Source organism: Mycteria americana, chromosome 20 (assembly GCF_035582795.1).
Source record: "Mycteria americana isolate JAX WOST 10 ecotype Jacksonville Zoo and Gardens chromosome 20, USCA_MyAme_1.0, whole genome shotgun sequence".
NCBI lineage: Eukaryota > Metazoa > Chordata > Aves > Ciconiiformes > Ciconiidae > Mycteria > Mycteria americana.
In genome coordinates, this window is record NC_134384.1 from 315,957 (window position 1) to 337,824 (window position 21,868).

A 21,868-nucleotide genomic window follows, 5' to 3' on the forward strand; every position below is an offset into this window, starting at 1 on the left:
TAATTAGTAGTGGGCCATAATTAGCAGGGGAAGTTTAATATGTTCCATTTGCTGCTGTCCTATTCTGGATCTGTAAGTATGGAATCTGTGACTGTAAATGTCCGATTGTACAGGATTCTTACGGGCTGCTGGGCATTTTCAGAACTTGCTCAGCTCATGTTGAAAACTAGACTCAAGCTTTAGGACTGAAAATTCCACTCTGCCTATCCTTGAAATCCAGACACAAAGCGTCTCCCGCTGTTACTTCAACTCGGTGTGGACTTAACTGGGAGCGATGCTTGTCTCCCTTCCTGGAGGCTCTGCCTTCCCCGTATCGAGGGTTCAGCAACAGGCAGCAGGGCTCCCGAGCGCAGGCAGCCTGCCCGCGCGTGGCACCGGCGCAGCCGCCGTTACCCTGCGCCTCGGCAAGCCGAGCGAGGGAGACGCTGGCAGCGGCTGCAGCTCTGCGCCCTCATCCGCGCGTGGGGCCGCGGTCAGCGCCCTGCAACGTAAGCCGAGGGCCGTGCGCGGCCGGGAGGGGGGGCCGTGCCAATAAAGCCCCTGTGCGGCCGCCATCTCGCCTCGTCATCTCGCCCCGTCTTCCCGCGCCCTGGCGGGGCAGAGCCGCGGCCGGCGGGCGCGGGAGAGGCCGCGGGGCAGCCAGGGCTCATCTCCTCAGGCGGGAACGACGCCGCCGCCCGCCAAGGCACCGTTGCCGGCGGCCGCTCCGCCGGCCCGTTGCCAGGCACGCATGCGCAGCGCGCAGCCGCTGGGCTCCTCTCGGCGCAGGCGCGGCTCCACCCCGGCGCTCTCGCGAGAGGCCGGGATTTATTCCTACGTGCTGTGCCGTGCTGCTCATGGCGGCGCTGGAGCGGGGGCGCTGAGCTGTTGGGGTGAGTACGGCCCGCGGCGGGCTTTGACGGCGCCCGTCGCTGCCCAGACGGCGCCCGCGCAAGTGAGGGGATGCTGGGGCCCCCGATGGTCGGCGGAAGAGGCAGAGGGCGCCTCTGGATCCGCCTCCCGTTTATCCCTCGTCGCAGCGGCCCTGGCGGGGTGAAGGTGCCCCGAGCCTCCCCTCGGCCGCGCGGAGTGCGGTGGCGGGGGGGGGGGGAGGGTGGCCGTCTGCCTCGCAGGCCGCCGCTCTTGGGGATGGAGTGCCGGTGGCCGCGGGTTGCTGGGCCGTGGCGGCGTGCGCACTACGCTTCCCGGCGTCCTGCGGGCAGCCGCCCTGCCGCCGGGGCTTTTGGGGGCTGGAGTTCCCCCCCCGGCTGCGTAGGCGGGGCCACAGCGACGCTGGAACTCGCTTTCCCGGCTCGCTGCGCGGCCCAGCGGGCTGCGGGGCTTGTCGGGGCCTGCAGGCCGGCGGGCGGCGGGCCGGCCGGGGGCGGCGCCGAGGGGACTACGGGTCCCGGCAGGCCCCGGGCGGGGCCTCGGCGCTAGGACGCCTGGGGACGGGCTCGCGCGGCCGCCGTGGAGGGGCGGCGGCGGACCGCGGCTCCCGGCGTGCTGCGCGCGCAGCCCCACCCGGCGCGGAGACCAGGCCCCATCCCTTTGTGTGTGGGGGAGCGGCCGCCATCGCCCCCCTTTGTGTGCGGGGAGGGCGGCGGGGCGGCCACTCCCTCCGCCATGCCAGCCCTTCCCCTGGGCCGGGAAGCGGCGGCGCCCGGCGCGGCCCCTTTCCGGCCTTTGCGCTGTCATAGCGTAGGCCGCGGCCGGCGCGCTGGCCGCCTCCCGCGCACGGCAGCCCCCGCTCGGCGCGCTGCTGGCTGGGGCTGCTGGCACCGCCCCTCGGCGGGGCTCGCGACTCCGCTCCGCGGCCACCATCTTGCTGCAGCGCAGTGAACAGGGCCGCCGGGAGGGCCGCGCCGGGCGCTCGGAGCCTGCTGTGCTGCAGGCCCGCCGGAAGGCCTGCGATGAGTCTGTATCGGTCTGGGTCCAGTTTTCTGTTGTCTGGATTAATGACAAGCACAAGGCTTTTCCCCAAACTCCAGACCCGTTAAAAGAAATGGGGTTTTTGTTTTTATAGTGATTGGTTTTAAATGATTCTGTATGTATATATGCCTTTACAGATGTCCTTGCAACTTCTTTAATTTTCTTTTTTCCTCCCAGTAGGTGTATTTTCGCTAATCTAGTGACTGTTAGTAGCTGGTCTGGTAGCTGTCACGTATTGGTTGGGGTGCTCATGAGCTAGTGTTCAGTACTGCTTTCTGATATTCGTCTGAAAAGATAGGGAATAGCTTTATCTCCAAGTATCATCTAATAGCTGTGTTGTGCATGCATACTGAAAATAAAAAGTTTTACCTATCAAATTTGATCTTAGTCATGTAAGAGATGGCTATTTCTAGAAGCACATGTTCTAATCCAGTAAAATACGTGTTCTTGCAGTTACCTCTTTTTGTGAAGAAAATGGTAAATAAAACAGTGTTTGTAATCTGGCAGGTTCTACTGTTAGGCTGTGTAGATAGTTGCTAGCTGTGAACAGCTTTATGTGACTTACTGTCATTTAGCAAAATCTGCACCTGAAAGACTTCAAGAATAGGACTTATAGGGCTCTTCCCTGTCTTTGCATTAATCCTTTCTGCTGTAGATACACAAATGCAGAATCCAGTGTGACTTGGGGGCTGGGCAGCTGCTTAGGGTGTTTACCATTTCGAGGAGTATTTATAGTAGCTGAATTAAAAAGTAAAGAATTTGAGGCAGACACACACAGTGGCTCAAAAGAGAGATTTTTTTTTTTTATTTTTTTTTTTTACTTCAGTTATGCTTGCTTGACAACCCCATTCTTTTAATAAGTGTAGTAAACCAATCTTGTTATCAAATCGAACTGGCTTTTAAGGGGAAAGCTTATGCCTTATTCCATTACCTGACAAAATTAGCTTTAGTCATCTTTGGGCAGAAGAGGTGTTTTGATTATTCTGTGAAAATATAATATAATCTATGCCCAGAAAAACGAGAAGTGTCTTATGATACAAGTTACAGCTCTAGTAGAGCTCTAATAATATTAGTCTAATTAGATGAGAGAGAAGGACATGAATAAGAAGATTCTAAGTGTCTCTATGCAGTTCCTGTGGTACAGTGTATGCCTGCTTCCTTTCTCCTGAACTTGGTTGGGGGGATGCTCATTTGAGATCTGAAATGCTGTCCAAAAAATAATACCGTCCTGAAAGAGATTGTGGTAACGGTTGCCTGAATCTAATATGGAGGTATGTGAAAAGTCTAGTGATCCTGTTAGTTTTGCAATAGCTTTGTGTCCTCTGATTTATATTTTTTTTATAATTGAATCTCTCGCTGCAAACCTTTCATACCAGATACTGGTTTGTACTGCCCTCATCCAGTTACTTGTTTAGTCTCATTCGTGTATGTGTAATGGTCTGACAAGAAAACTTATGTCAGCCGAAAGTTTTTCAGAGTGGTGACTAAAGGAAGATCCTTCGTCTGGAGGAGAGGTCATTGAAATACAAACTTCTGTGAAAACTGGGTGATGAGTTTGCATACAGCCACTGTGTGCTTTTGGGGTTTAGAGTTCTTATTTATAATAGTTGACTGCAGTCAGCATTTTCACTGTGGTGAGAGTTAAATGTCTTTGCATTCATGTTTCAGTCACCTAAGTTGACTCTTTCAAGTTCACTAAAGGGAATTCAAAGCTCAATGTAAATTGTGAAATTCACTTTCCCACTACAGTGGAGAAATAGGCTTTGTCCATATTTTTGCTCATTTGGTGTGGGACTTGTGGAACGACTTGGGGAAGAGTTGTGGTCTGATGCTTCATACCTTTAGATTACTGCATAACATGCTAGTTTACCCAGAGATTCATAGCTGTGTTGCTTCTTAGCAGCTTTTGTCCACAAAAATCTCCTCCCCTTTTTTTGTCCTATATCTACTGAGTAAGCGACAAACTCAAATCAAAACCTGATTTTATTTCTTTTCAAAAAAAGCTTCTGTTTCTATAAGGTTTCAGTTTTATATGGTAGGTGGCAGTTTGTCTAAACCACTTTCTCATGAAAACACAAAGTGGTACTGGAAAACTTTAGGAGAGAATTATTACCTAGTTACTGTTGCAGAGAGGCTTCTCTGTTATGTTATCTGCACAAATATCTATATGTGATGAGCATTTTGCAAAAACTGTTTTAAGAAGTCCAGAGAATGGCTTTGCAGTTATTTTACATGCTATGCCAGGGTGCATATGGACTGTGTAGAACAGGCATACAGCATCTGTACGTATAATTGAGAAGCTTGTTTATTTTTATACAAAGCTAAAGGTGCTTCAGGTGTTGCTAGTCCTTGACTTACCTTTTGGAATACAAATTATCAGGAAATACTAATTCCCCAACACACATACACCCTATTGCTACTCTGAAGGTCTGTGCAAGCACTTATTAATGAAATTATGAGACAGCACCCATATAAAGTTATTGATAGGAAAACGAAGACTTACATTAAATGATGCTGCTATTCATCAAAATGAAGTTGCTGTTTTAATTGTACAAACTGGGACCTTTCCTGAAATGCCTAACCGCATCTGAAGATTTTAAAATTGGAAATACTGTATCACTGGCTTGGAGGTAGAGTTTCTTGGAAAACAAAACTGAAAATGGGAATGCCAAATATATCTGTAAAAGAGTCTTTCCTAGCATGGATCAAACCTACAGTATTAAGGTAGAGGAAATGCACCTGTTTGTAGGAACACCTAGGACTGATGTATAATTTCTTTTAAAGTGATACTTAGTGTGTGTCTTTTTCCTTTTTCCAGTATGAAGTGGAACAGAACAGAATTTACCACCTGAAACTGCTGCTTCAAGTTCAGATCAGGAAAAGAATATACCACATCGTAACAACAACTCAAGACCAAAGAAGAGGAAACTTACATAGAAGATACAAGGCTTGATCTGAAACAAGAAGTTTGTGCCTACTCAACAGCTTCAAAAGAGCACGTCCCAACGCTGCTAGTAGTCTTTGTTTTCTCCAGTGCTGTATTGAAACTGCCCAGGGCAGCAGCACTTGTATTCTCTATTAGCTCGATAGATCACATTCTCTTGCTATCTTTTTTCTTTCTCTCTTTCTTTCTCTGTCTTTTTCCTTTTTTTTTTTTTTTTTTTAATAATAGCAGTCTTCATCCTTAGAAGCTTGTGCTGAAACAGAAGAATCGGCTAATACTACTGAAAGTGCAATATTTGAATATCACTGCGAGGTTGGTGCATGTGTTTATATAAAGTTATATATATTTCTAAACTTAATAGGAAACAAATTGTCAGCAGAAGGGTGTGGGTTTTGTTAGGGGTTTTTTTTAGCAGTTCTTTGCTGTTATGTTGGTTTAGTAGTAGTATGACGAATTAATAGTACCTGCAATATGGTTCTATTTAACAATACTTATAACCCTAGAGAGCTGGTTATTAATGTTTCTCTTTTCTAGTAATGGTACTGTCGTAGTTCCAATCCCTTTTTTTCAAATAACCTCTGTTTAGTCTTCCTTAAAACTTACTGCACAAGTTGTTTTGTTTTATTTTCTTCCTCTGAGAACTTTTATTGGTGGGGTTCATAGTTCTTATTCTTGTAAACTGACAGGTCAGCTGTGTTAAAAGTCAACTGTTGCGAGTGAACTGTTGGCAGTGGCAGTCAGGTAGTTGTCGTGGTCCAGTATATAACCATTATATTGTGGGTCCAAGCAAGTCTTGTTTGTACATTAATCAGTTGTAGCCTTTTACTAGAAGTTTCTTAAAGTTTGATGACAATACTCATAGTGATATGTATAAACGGATGTTGTGTTTGATTTTTGTTATGCTCTGTTACAACATTGTTTGAACAGGTGTAGGAATATGACAAGCATCTGGAAAGACTGCCGATATTATCATGTATCTTCCTCTCTACAGCAAATTTTAGTGCCATCCTGAGGAGTGTATGTTTGAACTTAAGTTGTCAGGCTTCAGATGACTGATGATGAGTTCTTTGTGCTATACTACTAATACTCCTTTAAACTTAAACTGTTTAAATGATAGCACGCAATGGTAGTCTTTGAGCCAGAGATTACAGCAGTGTAGTTTTCTAATCCTAAAACAGGCTATTCTGAACTTGATTTTTAGGTAGATTTTTGTCATTATCTGTATCTGATGTGCCTTTAGTAGCAGTCTGTTACTTAATGTCTGTGACAAGGGTGTATGTGTGTTTGTGTACTTACCTTGTATCAGAGATGTGAAGTGGCCATTTTGTAAATGACGCACAGAAAGCATTTGTCACACTGATTTCAGCTTTCAGAATGGGTTGATGGTCTTGCCTATTATTCTCCTGGGAAAGGGTACAATAATATATAATTTTCCCTTCCCCCAGCCACCCTACTTTCAGAACCAGTTTATTTTTGAAAAATATTTCAAAGTCTAGGATGGCTTAAAATCAAACACTTCAGTTGTTGCCTTCCCACAGGGGCGTTGTCTTGGAATGTTCTAGGGGTTGCCTTCCTCAAAAAAGATGAGGGTTCCTGTATTGGAGTCATGCTCTTTGATCGCTTTTAAACTGATTTCCAAACAGCATAATAAGATATGCTGTAACTATATGTTGTTTAATACATTGAGTAACTCAATGTCTGTATTACAGTAAGAAGCGTGACCGTTTTACAAGTTGCTCAGACATCTTTTATGTCCACTAAACATATTGCTGACTAATCTTGAATCTCTTCTGCTTGATGCAACAGGAAAACGGAGAACAGATACAGTCTCATTCTGTTTCCAAAATAAATACTCTGGAAACTGCAGCAAATAAAACCCTCCAATACTGTATTTTAAGATGCATATTGACTGTTTGGGGAGGGTTGCTTCAGTAGTCTTTCTTGAATTAAAGTGTTTGGTGAGGTGTAAATTTCAACTGATGTAATTGCTAACCTGTAAATGGAAATGGCTTGCTTTAAAAATGAGGCTTGCACATGAAAAAGTCAATGAGTTAGTAAAGGGACTTGTGAATATTTCAAGATTGAGTCTGTACCTTGATAAGAAAAGACACACACACACACCCACCCCCCAAAAAAAGGGCTTCATGGATGTAAGTTAATTTAACAGTTCATTACAGCTTTAACTTTTTTAGCTTAATGCTGTTTTCAGGTTTTCTCAGTCTCTCTAGCACTTGAGCTCCTATGCCACAGAAATGTTAGTTTAATTCTGGGGTCTTAATTCCATAACTGTGCAAAAATGTTTAAATACTTAAAACCATTTTTTTAGTATGAAAGACTGAACAAACTAGGGAGAGACTTTGCAGGGATGTGAATGTAATTCTGTTGGTTCATAACTGTTGCATTTCTCTAATTACCTGTTTAATTTGGAAGAGCAGATAACTTTAGATATTTTCAGGCTCTGATGTGAAATAGTGAATGTGGGAGTACTTTGAGGTATATTACTTAAGAAAGTCAGAAGTTTGTTTTGGTCTAAGGAGGCTTTATTTTGGTGTATTTCTGGCCTATTTTGTAAGTATGTTACCTGTCTACATTTTAAGGATTATTGTTTTACAAAAGCTTGACTATTTTTATGTTCTTACTCTGTTTTAAAAATGGTTAGAATTTGCTTGTTACAGTAACTTCCACCAGCTCTTTGTGTGTGTTATTCTGTTACCTGGGCATGGAAAAAGGAAACTTAAGTTTGAGTGGTTTTTGTGTTTGTTTTCTTTTTCCCCTATGCTTTCTTTTAAATAGATGAGCTTTGATCCAAACCTGCTCCACAACAATGGACACAACGGGTACCCCAATGGTACTTCGGCAGCACTGCGTGAGACTGGGGTTATAGAAAAACTGCTGACCTCTTATGGATTCATTCAGTGTTCAGAACGGCAAGCTAGACTGTTCTTCCACTGTTCACAGTATAATGGCAACTTACAGGAGCTCAAAGTAGGAGGTAATTGGGCAACTTTCAGAGCTCCTTGACTGAGTGAAGACTGGTCTCTTTCACTTGCCATAGAAAATCCTTTTATCTTGTGGCATGAACAGATGCATTCTGTTGCTTCTGATGGGCTAAAGAGACAATTGAATTAATAATCTACCACTCCTGCTGAGAGACCTTTCCAGCGCTTAAGCTTTGTGCAGCTTGTATTAATACAGTTGTGGCCATTCTGGAAAAGGTGCGGTGTTAGGTCAAACTTGTGTAACTGAGATGGAAGCAAGTGCTTAGACTGTGGAATAATATACCTCACGTACTCAGTATTTCTTTTTTTTAAATTAGTTTGAAGATGGCCAATTGTTTTTCAGAATGGGGAGGCTGCTACTTCATGCTGCTAATTAATCTGGCAGAGATGTTTCTAAACTGTTTAATGTCATATGTTATGTTGTCTGAACTTCAGTGTGAATTCTGCTGTATAGTGAATGGGGCAGGAGGAGGGAATTATTGAGGGGCAAGCCATTACAATAGAATAGTTCATTAGCAACAGGAGTGAATAAGCAGAATAACCAGAGAAATATTTGCAAATAAGAGTGTCCTTCCCTGGTAACAAAAGCACCTGAGTTTTACTTTGTTGTGTTTGGCTACAAGCAGTGGATTATCAAATGTAACCATTTAGTGATTTTAAAAAACCAAAGAAACCCAAACAAAACTCTGTGATGCCATTATCATGTTTGATTGTCTTGTAGACGATGTTGAGTTTGAAGTGTCTTCTGATCGCCGAACTGGAAAACCCATTGCTATTAAATTGGTGAAGATAAAACCAGAAATATTACCTGAAGAACGAATAAATGGACAAGTTAGTGCCTGTTTTCTATGCGTGCATAATTTCCATCCTTTACTCCAGTATAGAAGGCTAGATTAATTTAGCATGCGTATTAGCTACATACAGTATTCCGTTACACTGAAATATATTTTTGTCGTTCTGGTAAAAATTCAGAGGTTCAGTTTGAGGTCTTACTTAGCTCCAAACAGTTCTTGGAGTCAACAGGTGTTCTGTAAGATTGAAACTTTGCAGTGTGGTGTTCCCTGTTGAGTTACACTAGAAGTGCATTCCTGAGCGTATAGTAGAGGATACTGAGATTCATTTTGTCTTCAACAATGCTGCTCCTGAAATGACTAGCAATGGATATTTTTTTTTTTTGACTGGTAGGTTGTGTGCGCTGTTCCTCACAATTTAGAGAGCAAATCTCCAGCTGCCCCGGGTCAGAGTCCAACAGGGAGTGTATGCTACGAACGTAATGGGGTAAAGCTTATGTATTTTACTTGAACTCTTCACTGATCAATCACTGTGGTCTATGAGCAAAAAAAAATTGACGCAATTTAATGTAGACAATTGACACTGCTAAGAATTGTAGTTCTTGGCCAAAAAAAAAAAAAAAAATGCTTTGATAAATATGAGAAACAGAAATGTTAATTGGACAGCTTGCTTGCTTATATCTATGGAGAACTTTATATAGAGCCAAATAGTTGGTTTTCGCTAAAAAATCTTAATGAAGCTGGGTTATGTAATGTTCCTGTATCCTTATCTTGAACTTTTAAAGTTTAGAAATTGACATTTAAAGAAGAATGTTTTTGCATGCCATGTTTGACCGTTTTTGATTTTCTGACTAAATTAATTTCTTTAATAGCAGATATTGTTATTAAACAAAACTGTGTTAATCTTTCTTTGAAACAACTATTCTGCAAATAGACTAATATGAGTCAATGTTAATTTACAGGAAGTATTTTACCTGACTTACACCCCGGAGGATGTTGAAGGAAATGTGCAGCTGGAAACAGGAGATAAAATCAACTTTGTAATTGATACAAATAAACAGTAAGTTGGTATTGCTTTTCTGACTTCATACTTTGTTTTAGTAGTCAGGCAGCAATTCATGCCTGTTTCAAGAACTGAGATGACATTATGAAATATAATCTTAATTTTTGCTCCAGTTTTGAGTTGTTTCAGGTTTGTTCTGTTTACTTTTTTCCCCCTCTAGTACTGGTGCTGTAAGTGCTCGTAACATTATGCTATTAAAAAAGAAACAAGCCCGCTGTCAAGGAGTAGTCTGTGCCATGAAAGTAAGTGATGTTTTAGCTTTAAAGTTTCATTTGAAAAAGAAATGCTGTTCTGAAAAGTGGTGTTATGAGTAATATATTTAGGGCATTAAGAGCTGTTAACAGTTTGGAGCTGTGGGTGTAAACTGGGTGAAATGGGTTAAACAGCTAATCTTTGATGCTAATACGCTTCATAACAAAGGAAGTCACATTTATTTCTGTTTGTTTATTTCTTGTGGTAGTCTGTTAGCTGTGTGCACTCGTAAGTCTGCTACATTGGCATGTCATAGTCTTTCATTGTGTTTGATAGAACCTGTAAAATTTTGTCTTGGTGTGTTAAGAGAATAGGCAATTTATTAAACACTTTGTTCTGTTCTTAGGAAGCCTTTGGATTTATTGAGAGGGGTGATGTCGTGAAGGAGATATTCTTTCATTATAGTGAATTTAAAGGTGACCTAGAAGCCTTACAGCCTGGTGATGATGTGGAGTTTACAATCAAAGACAGAAATGTAAGACGAAATCCAGTAAAAACTGAAGACAAGATCCTAGGGCACAGCTGTTGTCTGTTTTCTCAAATTCACTTGCAAAAAGAAGGGGGGAGGAGGTTCATTGGAAAATGTCTGCTACCTTACTTCTTCCCTATGGGTATTTGACTGATTGTGTATTCTAGGGTAAAGAAGTTGCAACAGATGTTAGACTGCTGCCTCAAGGAACTGTCATTTTTGAAGATATCAGCATTGAACATTTTGAAGGAACTGTAACCAAAGTAATTCCAAAAGTACCCAGCAAAAACCAGGTGAATTTCACTATTTGCTTAAGTTTATGTAAAATGTTGTATCGCTTATATTGAATTCCAGTCAAACAGTAAAAATATTCCCCTTTCCCTGTAACAGTCTGCTGCATAGGCATGGCATCAGAGTAAAGGAGTAAGCTTGTACTTAACCTGTAACAACCACTGATAGCAGTCGTAGTGTACAGTTTTTGTAAAGGTTATGAAGAGCAAGAATTAGGGTAGTGGTACACTGCGGGGTATGTGTTTTCTTTAATGTTTCAAATACTTCCCATTGAATTTTGTGGGTTTAGGATGTGTCTTTAAGGCAAAAGCATAGGGAAAAGGGGAGAAAATATTTGCTGGAATAAGCCTGATCTATGGATTCCTGTGAGCATTAACAGTTAATGAGGTTTTTGACAGAGAGATAACTTCACCTTTAACGTTTGGCTTTGAGGGAAGAGTGTACATGAGCAATTCCCCTAAGGTTTTAGGCGAGTCTGCGTTGTTGTTTTGGGAAGGTTTGGGGTGGGGTTTTTTTGTGTGTTTTGAACACTTAATAAGAAAGACACCGCCTTTTAGAAGTATTCTAATTACGTTTATAAATTTAATTCTTGAAATAGAGTCTTAATTTCTTTAGCAATACATGCTTGGTGCTTAAAAAAACCAAAAAAAAACCCCAAAAAACAACCACCACCACCACCACCACCACCCCACCCCCCCCAAACCCAACAAAAACCCCACCCAAAACAAACAGACAAACCAAAAAACCCCAACCCAAAACAAAACCCCAACCACCACCACCAAAAACTACCTTGCATTTGGCTGTGGACAGTAAATTACAAATTAGGAGTGGTAGAAATGAAGCATAGTGGTCTGAGTCCAGCAGGCATTTGGTGTCATCCATACTTCCGTTAGCATTAGTATTTCTGCCAACTATTCTGTCTGCAGTTATGCTGAGTCTTGTAGGTGAACTAACTTTTTCTGTTGGGTTTTCTGTCTGCTAGAGTGATCCATTACCTGGCCGCATCAAAGTTGACTTCGTGATTCCTAAAGAACTTCCATTTGGAGACAAAGATACAAAATCCAAGGTGACCTTGCTGGAGAGTGACCACGTTCGATTCAATATTTCAACAGACAGACGTGACAAACTGGAACGAGCCACCAATATTGAGGTTCTCCCCAATACTTTCCAGTTTACTAACGAAACTAGGGAAATGGCAAGTATCTATCTTTAAAAGTTTTAATTCTTGAGGGGAAATGAAAGTAGAACATGGTGGTTTTGTCTTAAACAATAACTTAATGTAAAAATCACTAGTGTCTTCTATTGCCTCTTCTGAAATCCAGTCCTCAGATGTACACTTCAAACAAAGTGCTTAAATGGTATAAATTCAGAATTAATGCTGTGCATCTTTCCTTCAAAAGAATAAAAAATTAACTACTGAGTAAATGAGATCATACTAGAAAATTAGACCTTAATTGGCACTCTTGGATTGGATTGCTAGCGGGTTATAGCAGACAGAGAAGTAACGTAATCTTGAACTATTAGTTTAAAAGTTCACATGCTTAAGTCTGAATAGATAACTACTCATGTTCCGTAGGAAAACCGGAAGAACCTGGGGCTATTCTGGTTCAGGTAGTGAAAAATCTTAAGATTCTGAGGAGGTACCGTGTGCAGCTTTTGGATTTCATGGTTTTTGGCCAATCTCTCTCTGAGGGTCCAGCAAAAGGATAGTCAAGAGCTGCATTCCATCACGTACAAAAAACTGTGGATTACAGGGACTAAGATGGATGTGCTAATCAGTATTAAAGAGTATCTTTCATTCCTGTGATTTGGAATGTTTGTTCTGTTCCAACTAGACTAAGTTTGCCTTCCTTTTCAATTGGAGTCCAATTACAGTGCTATCACATCAGTATGCTATGAATTAGGGACCCTTTGCTTTAAGAAAACGACTGAAATTTGACTTCAGCCTCTCAGGTTTTGGCATTCTATCCTATAGACTTCTTATATTTCTACTCTGGCTAGATGTATTTGCCCACTTGAATTGAACTGTTAATGAGGTGACAAGTATTGGCTGCTTCTAGAAAGATTAGGTGACTTTCCTGAGCTTGTGAAAGCTATACAAGAGAAGAATGTTCCTAAAGGTGGAAAGTATCTTTGAATTGTCATTCAAATCCTGTAAGCCTTCCCTGAGACTTGCTAAAGGCCCTGTAGTAACTGGGTGGAACTGAGTATGTTTATGAATGCTATCTTGCTCAATACCTCTCCCATGACCTGGTACTAGTTCTTCCTAACTTGAGTAATGAACTCTTTCAGCAACTTTATGGAGACTTTCTTTTTTTAAACAGAGGTCAAGGTGAGAAATGGAATTTTTTTTGACAGTTGATGGGGCACAGTATATTCTGTTTATTGTTCAGCATTCCATTTCTAGTCATTACCAGGAAGGCCACTAAAATACTATGTAACATGCTTACCATAATGTACCCCCATGGATATGATAGTCTTAACAAACTTCTCTGTAAGAAAGCTTTTTAATTTCTTCTTTTGTGTCTGGAAATCTGATGGGTTTTCTCTTAAACTCTCCTCTGACAACTAGTTTTATTTCCTTGTATGTTTTGTGTGTGTGTTTATGTATGTATTACATACTTGTATAGATGACGTGTATTTGTAGAGTTACCCCCTTCAAGATTGTGCTCTCTTTGTAGTAGTAATGTCAGGTTCTTTAACTGTAGTCATTCTTGTTAGTGGCTTAAATTAATCTTTTCCACTTAATAAGAAATTAGGTTGAGAAACTAGGTAAGTACGACTTGTTTGCATTTCAGGTTGGCACTGCATTATCCATTAGCACTACAGTTTGCAAGGAAGCATATTGCATAAACCAAGAAGTGTTTTCATGGGATTCAGGCCTTGTGTTCAGATTATTACATATTCCACAGACAGATGTGAAGTACCTGCAGACAGATGTCACGTACTAGTAGTAAAACTGTAATTGTCCATTTGACTATCCTCAGGGTGTGATTGCAGCAATGAGAGATGGCTTTGGCTTCATTAAATGTGTGGACCGGGATGCTCGCATGTTCTTTCACTTCAGTGAAATTATGGATGGAAATCAACTCCATATTTCTGATGAAGTAGAGTTTACTGTCGTTCCTGTAAGTGAGATGAATACTTTTATGAAATCTTAGTTTTTAAAGAAATTATGTGCAGTCGTCTAAAATCTGATCGATCTTGTTTTTCAGGATATGTTGTCTGCCCAAAGAAATCATGCTATAAGGATTAAAAAACTTCCAAAGGGCACGGTTTCTTTCCACACCCAATCAGATCACCGTTTTGTGGGCACTATAGACAAAGAAGCCACTCCAGCCAAAGCCACTAGCCCAAATAAAGGCAAAGAGAAGGTAATGCTGCTCTTCTACTTGTGAAGTACCTGTTCTCCTGGCTTTGGAGACTGAGGCTGCTTCCTTAAAATCTGTACTTCAACTTTTTGAAGCACTGTTTATCCTGTATAAATGTGAACTACATTGAACAGCTAATGACAGCAGTCAGTGAAAACTAAATTGTGTGAAAAAAGATAAAAGCATCATTAATGATGATCATGTTAAGGATAATTTCCAAGAACTTGATGGGAAGTTTCTTTCTACCTCCTACTACATAAGATTAAGATGCTAGATAGAATTGTTCAAGACTCAGTTTCTAGGGCAAGAGGAGAACCTCTGTTGTTTTGTCATGCTGTTTTAAATAGTGTCAGAATAATTAAACTTCCAGTAAATACTTAACTGGAAATAATACTGATGGTATTACTGGTGGTAATACTTTCTTTCCTTTAAAAGTATTGTCTAATATCATTTAAAGCTTCTTACTCAGAGTTGATTGCTTTGTTGTGTTTTTCACCAGCGACTGAGCAGTTACTGTAAAACCACTGTGGCTCAAATGAACAGTGCTTGAATTGTATATAGTAAACTTGTTTGCTTACGAATAAGACACTGATTGCTGAATTCTGATGTCTTTTTTTTAGGAAGCTGAGGATGGAATAATTGTTTATGATGACTGCGGAGTAAAACTGACCATTCCTTACCAGGCCAAGGATGTGGAAGGATCTGCTAATCCCCAGATAGGAGATAAGGCAATATAACCAAGGATACCATTGGGAAATATTTTTCTGTGTATTGTGAGATGTGAGCTTCTCTTTGCCTTGATACTGGATTTGTTCTCCCTCTCAGAACAAATGAAGGACAAGGCATCTGCATAATGTCACCCATTTCTTTTCTTCTGTCTTCAGTTTGAGTGGCTCAATCTTCTATATAACTAAGAAAAATATCCTGAAAACTGATGATACATATATGAAAAAAGTGTCTTAATATGTAAATGATATTTTTAAACAAGGGATTCTTACCATTTAGACAGTGGACTCCCCTTGTGAATAATCAAGAGGAAATTACCATAAAGACTTTGAGGTGACTGTTGAAGAGGGAGAACATACCCTTATGAGCAAATTAGCCTGAGAGACAATGGAAAGGGAGAAAGAGCTCAGAGGTCTGGAATAGCAGCCTAAAAACTGTCAGTGTTAAGGAGCCATGCTAGGAAGGCACTGATGACTGTTTTTAAAAACCTGAACCAAGTGAGCGAAGCTAGGTACATGCTCACTGTGGGCCACTGGTGATAAGTGTAGTGAAAGGAGGTGAATCGCATAAACAGAAAGATTCTTATCTTTAATGGGTAAAAGAAGCTGAGTGCTAGAGGCTGGCTTGCCTTGCAGATGTCACTGGTGTGACTGCTGCTCTTCGCAATGTTGTAAATGTCAATGACTGACAGATGTTTCTGGGAGAGGATTGGCTAGAAAATTACTTTTTTGGAGAGCCTAGATATCGGTTAGAGCTACACAGCTTTAAAATGCATTGTTTCAGGGGTTTGGTGGGTTTTTTTGTTGATGGTCATGGTTTTGGTGGTCGGCTTGCTTTGTTTTTTTTCTATCTAGTATTGATAAGCTCCTCTTCAACAGGTTGAGTTCAGTGTTTGTGAAGTGAAGAGAACTGGTCTGCAAACAGCTGTTTCTGTCAGAATGCTGGGACGCAATTACAGCTCTAAGAGGCTTTTGGGATACGTGGCGGCTCTGAAAGATAACTTTGGATTTATTGAAACAGCCAATCATGATAAGGAGATCTTTTTCCACTACAGGTGAATGGCAATTTTATTATTATTATTTGTTTGTGTGTGGGGGTGTTTTTGTTTGGGGAGGGGGAAGCAGACTTTGGTAGGGGTGACTGTTAAACCCATTTGGACTTCTAATGAAAACACACACACACACTTAGGTGTCTCAAGTTCCATTTATTATCTCTGTTGGACTGGTTCAGGCTTTTCTGTTAGTCGGCAATCTTGGTGTTCTATGTCTTTGAATTCCAGGCCAAGAAATAGAGTTGTATTGTATATTTGAAATGCTTCACTTTCTTGAATGAGGATTTCTTGAGAATGTGAGGTGCTGAGCTAGTTAAATGGTTTCTGATCAACTTATGTAAATGTTGGATGAGCATCACTGTTGTCATGTAACTAAGGGAAAATTGTACATAATTCTGTTCTTGTAGTGAATACTGTGGTGATATTGATAGCTTGGAACTTGGAGACACTGTTGAATACAGCTTGTCAAAAGGCAAAGGAAACAAAGTTAGTGCAGAAAAGGTGAACAAAACACATGCAGGTAAGACTGTCCTTGGTATTTTCTGCTTACAAGGCTCTTGGTGGGTGCTGATGGATAAAGTTCACTAATAATCTATTTACAGTAGGAGCTTAGACCAAGAGAATGATGCTTAATGTGGTGGTCATTGGTTTCCTAAAAGCTGTTACCTCTGTTTCCAGAGAACAGACAAGAGCAGACCAACAGTCCTGTAGACAGTAGCAACTCTTTGGACCTTTACTGTACTCTGTCCTCTTCAATTGGAGGGTTATAAGGAGATACCTAGTGGCAGAACTAGCCAAATTAGTAATTGCACTACTTGTGCTGTACCTCACAGAAGGAAAATTGCAGGAGGAATGCAGATGGGGGTATTAAGGACTCGAGGGCAAAAAATGCATACCTAAAGATTATCGAATGATTGAAGTGAGCAGGGAATGGGAATGCAGTGGAAGAGAAGTAAAATACTTCAATTTGCTTTTCAAGTTCCGTGGCCTCTAGTTTCGTGATAAACTAATATTTTTCTACTTCCATGGTCTTGTTTAGAAAAGCTATCATTACTTATTGCTGTGTTTAAAGCTGTTCCAGTTTTACTGAGTGCACTGCTTTAGGTGTCTTGCAGTGCAAACTATGGGCTCCTGGTCAACCTGAATCACTTATTAATTCTTCTTCAAATAAAGTATGACTACAACATCCTGTTCTTGCACTGTCTGTTTCTTTTCAGTGAATGGTATCACTGAAGAAGCCGATCCAACTGTTTACTCTGGTAAAGTAATTCGTCCTTTAAGGAGCGTAGATCCCACACAAACTGAATACCAGGGCATGATTGAAGTCATGGAGGATGGTAAGATTTGTTGCTTTTAAATTGTAAGTGTTCCTTTCACAAATGTACAAGAAGCATAGAAGTTTAATAAACTGTGAATAGAGGTGTTGAGGACTATATTCACACTACAGACTATATTCATACTACTAAGCTGACAGTAAAAGTATCATTTCTAATACTGTAAATAAATTCTGAATGCCTTCAGGTAGGAAAGGATGCCTCCCAATTCTGTCTTGTACTTTTTCCTCCTCTAGGTGAGATGAAAGGAGAGGTCTATCCATTTGGAATTGTTGGAATGGCAAACAAAGGTGACTGTCTGCAAAAGGGAGAGACAGTAAAGTTTCAGCTCTGTGTTCTTGGTCAAAATGGGCAGACAATGGCTGTTAACATCACACCGTTCCGCAGAGCCACAGTGGAATGTGTAAAAGATCAGGTGAGTGACCGCTGCTATGAAGACAAGATGCATGTTAATAGGAAATAACTGCTTGACTTGGCATAGAGCAGATGAGAACCCACTTCAGCACTTGAATCCAGGAAGCTTGTTGTGCACAAATGGATTTCTTTGTACTCTGGTTCTAGAGAAGTAGGTTTGTGTAACCCAAGTACTGGTTCATGCAGCCTGTGTAATGCGACTTCAGTAAAGGTGAACTCAGTACATGGTTTGGTGCTGATACATCGGTAGTACTGGGCAGCAGTTCCTGCTGTGGTTGATTCTGAAGACCTGTTTTTGAGATGTCCTAGAAATTGATCTAACTAGTTTCTGCTGAACAGGGCATTAAAAAATGTTTACGCACAGTTTTGTTTCTTGTTTTACTCTGGTTCTATAAGAAGCTTTTCACAGCATTAAGCAGTCAACTATTGCAGTCCACCTGAAATGTGAAGGCTGTTCATTGCCCTAGTTGCATCTCAGAATGATTAGAAGATTGTGCTGTGAATGCTTTCTATTTTTATAGTTATTCTGCAGCACTAAGCTCTAGTCATTTATGGAGAGGCTAGATGAGTTTTGCTGGTTTATATGAGTGGAATGGTAAGTGGAAGTAACTGACTTCTACCAGTGACAGACCAAAAACCAGTGGTTTCTACTGTGTAACTTTTAAGGTGGAGTCTTAGAAAAGAACATGCAGCAGCGCTCTTCTCAGTTTAATACAACTGCCAGTACTTTGGCAGTTTTCAGAACTTGTTCTCTAGACTTTGGGGTTTAAATGTGACTTCACAAACCCAAGAAGAGCGCCTAGACTTCCAGAAGTATTGTTTCCAGACAGAATTTCTGTTCAGTGTAGAAATTGCATTTCCACTTCCATTAAGCACTTCAGAGGTTTTTCTTCTAGAATTAGGTAAATGGTAATAATGAGTAAGTCATTGCATCTGCTTAGATCAAGAGGAAAGAAATAACCTTGTGATGTGTCGGTTTTCAGTTCGGTTTCATTAACTACGAAGTGGGTGACAGCAAAAAGCTCTTCTTCCATGTCAAAGAAGTTCAGGATGGTGTGGAGCTACAGGCTGGGGACGAAGTGGAGTTCTCGGTAATCCTGAACCAGCGCACAGGAAAATGCAGTGCCTGTAATGTGTGGCGTGTCTGGTGAGGTTTTAGAATTAAAGTGATTTAATCTGGCGTGCTGTTTGCTTCACAGTAGTTGAGTGCATGCTGCTTCTAAACTGAGCTAGCTGTTCCTAGAATGCATTTCAGCTGGCTTCAGTGAGGGCCTCTCCCCTGGGAACTGCCAGCACCTGTAGGGTGTCCAGTACAGCGCAGCAGCAGAACTCTCAGCTTTTCTTAATTAGATAGCTTGTTTTTCTTTTAATCTGTTCTTAGGAAGCTCCCCCCTCCCCCGCCCTAGCAGGAACTTGGATGCAGCCTTCTAAGTAGAAATCAATGAATGATAGGAAAACTGATGGTATTCCTAGGTAGTTGCTGGCCTCTCTGGCCAGCATAGTATGTAGTGCTTCCACCTGTTTCCTAAAGAGCAACTTTCATTTTTAAATAGAAAACCAATGTCATTAGGCACTCTTTTTTTTCTTTTTGGCATGTCGTTTCTTAAGGGTGATGCGTATTTTTTTTGCTTTTGAACTACTTACACGTTTTGAAGAAAACTGCACAATTTAGATTTTGCTTAAGCTTGAGATAGCTTCCTGTTGCTGTAGGAGTGCTAACATTTAATTTTTTTTCTCAAAACTCTGTTCTTGTCATCTTCAGAGAAGTTAATGCTATGCCATTACGTACTGGCAACTTGTAAGCCTTTTATTGTTCCAGTTACAGGGAACGGAAATGTAGAAATACTACTTATGTGTGCACCAGAGTAAATGCAACACTTCTACTCACTAAAGAATACCCTTTTGAGAATAACTGTTTTGAGCTACTGCTATTTCAGAGTCCTGTGTTTAAAGAAACAGTTTTGAGGCAGACATACATGGTGTCATCCAGAAGGTCTCCTTTCGCACGAGACAGATGATGCTAATGGCTTAATGAGGAAAGTGACTATAAATTGGGTAGCTTATGCCATCTCTGGCAAGTCATCAGCGCTCTGTATGGTTGACTCTGTTACAGTGAAGGTGCCAAGGCTGTTGCTGCTCCACGTCCTGATAGACTTGTTAATCGTTTAAAGAGCATTAATCTGGATGATGCCAATGCTCCTCGTCTCACAGTTCTTCGTCAGCCTAGGGGACCGGATAACTCAAAGGTATGTAAGATAAAAGGCTGGCTTGCAGAGTAACTGCAGTTTGTGTTTTAACTTGGATAACATAACATTCCTTCCTCTGTTTGAAGCGTGGTGTCCACTTTCATTCCATTGTGAACTAGTCACCTGCTGTGTGAGATGAGATTATTTTTGTGTGAAGCCAGGGGCACTATACCCTGTGTCAGTAATGTATGCTGTGGTTTCAGAAGAGCACACACAGTATAGAAGCAACCAATTGCTTGTTGTGTTCTAGCCCATAACGGCCCTCTTGGTTTGGTTTTTTTCTCTTAGACACCTCCTGCTCCCCTTCTCAGAGATAGTAAGTGAAATCCCTTTATCTAAACTTTGCTTTCACATAAGGTTCTGCCACCACTTGTTAGGCAGAAGGAGCGAAGTGTCTGGAATCTGTGAAGTGTCTAGGACTATGAAGAGCAACCCACAGAACCTGTTTTGTCGCTGTGTCTCTTTCTGAGGACAAATGTGGCTAACTAGAAATGTGCTAATGGTGTACTTGGTTGGAACAGAACAGGTTTGCTTTAAAGCATGATGCTGGAGCTAAAAGTTTGTTTTGTTTTCCTTGCAGGGGTTCGGTGCAGAGAGAAAGATCCGTCAAGCTGGTGTTATAGACTGATCCACAAAACCCATACCTGATGTACGACTGAGTGGTGGGGGCTGGTGAAGGGTACTGAATATCTCCCTATTCATCCCTTCCTCCAAATTCTAAGAAGCTATTACACCGGTTTTAACACCTTCTCATGTTATGTTTAAAATAAATTTATGAAACCATTTTAAAATTATGCACAGTTGCATTCTGGAGAACTTAAGGTGGCGCCTTATAGTATCACATTTTAGAAGCTTGTTTTGAATGGTGCATTTAACGCAACTGGTAACTGCAAATCTACATTGCCTATGTGAGTAAACATTATAGACAGCTCTACTCTGGTAGGCCTTATGGAATTCTGCACTACGATTATCCATGCTTTATCTTTGTTGTTTTGGCCAAGGTATTACTATGCCTTAGTGCTCCGTTGCATTATGTCTTTCCTGCCGAGTGGAAGTGGAAGACTCACTTCAGCTCACTCACTCAAATTCTGAGGACCATATGAGGGTGGAGTAAGTTCAACTTCATATAAAAGCCGTATGAACATTCAGATAACGTCAGCTGACGGCCAAATGTTACGACATTCTCCTCTTTCATTTAACTTGAGTCCTTTAGCCAGCAAAGTTGTTAGAGCTCAATGAAAGTCTCTTTCCGGGGTAGACTTATTTTTGTAGCGTTATGAAACACATGCAGTGCAGAATTTCATAAGGCGGAGGTGTGCCATCAGTGTGGTAATTTAAATATATTTAAAATGATGCACAAATCTGCTGCTGCTTAGAACACTGCAGCTTTAAACCCAGTTTCTTTTACTGACTTAAATTTAAAAAGAAAGAAGTTGTGCCTGAAGTGAATACATTTTTTTTTTTCTTTTTTGCAGCCGGCACCCAGTGTACTGTAAAAGAATAAATACTTAGGCTTTCCATAGCTGTATTGAGACTTTCATCAAGGTGAAATAGTTGATGTCTGTGTGCTTTTTTTCCCCCCCCCTTTTCCCTGTTCCCTCCCTCCATTTCCCCAGTCACACTTTATCAAGCAAGAAAACGGAATGATTGGTCTAAGTATTACTTTAACCAAAAAGATCAGGAGTTACTTTCTTTGAATAGAGGGCAGTACTGTGGTTTTTTTTTGTTTTGGTTTTTTTTTTTTTCATGTTACCTCTATTCTCAATTTAGGGTTTTCTTCTCTGGGAGATGCATTATCTTTGTAAAACAAACATTGCTTTCTCCAATTTTTTCTGTTAATGGCAAAGAATGGAAATAGAATAAAGTTTTACTGATTTTGAAAAACTCCTCCCTCCTGGCCCGTGTCTCGCGTCTGGGGCGCTGCGCTCCGCCCGCGTCACGTGTCCGGAAGCGGCGGGGGGGGGCGCAGCAAGACTTCCGGCGGAGGCTGATGACGCCGTGCCGGG

General features: G+C 41.3%; 1 protein-coding gene across 2 annotated transcripts; it reads left to right on the plus strand.

Moving 5' to 3' along the window:
- The first annotated feature begins 715 nt into the window (after positions 1-715).
- CSDE1 (cold shock domain containing E1) lies at positions 716-21,746 on the plus strand. 2 transcript variants are annotated; one of them, XM_075521733.1, is made up of 21 exons: positions 716-872; positions 4,730-5,167; positions 7,649-7,847; positions 8,576-8,685; positions 9,040-9,132; positions 9,608-9,705; positions 9,869-9,950; positions 10,307-10,435; positions 10,597-10,722; positions 11,703-11,915; positions 13,708-13,848; positions 13,936-14,094; positions 14,712-14,819; positions 15,696-15,871; positions 16,276-16,388; positions 17,086-17,205; positions 17,439-17,617; positions 18,600-18,763; positions 19,730-19,862; positions 20,443-20,511; positions 21,338-21,746. In XM_075521733.1, the coding sequence occupies exons 3-20, from the start codon at positions 7,649-7,651 to the stop codon at positions 20,488-20,490; spliced, it is 2,391 nt and encodes a 796-aa protein (XP_075377848.1). In that variant the 5' UTR covers positions 716-872; positions 4,730-5,167; the 3' UTR covers positions 20,491-20,511; positions 21,338-21,746. The 2 variants fall into 2 exon arrangements, with proteins under 2 accessions (XP_075377848.1, XP_075377847.1); XM_075521732.1 differs by having other exon boundaries at positions 20,443-21,746.
- The last annotated feature ends 122 nt before the right edge of the window (positions 21,747-21,868 follow it).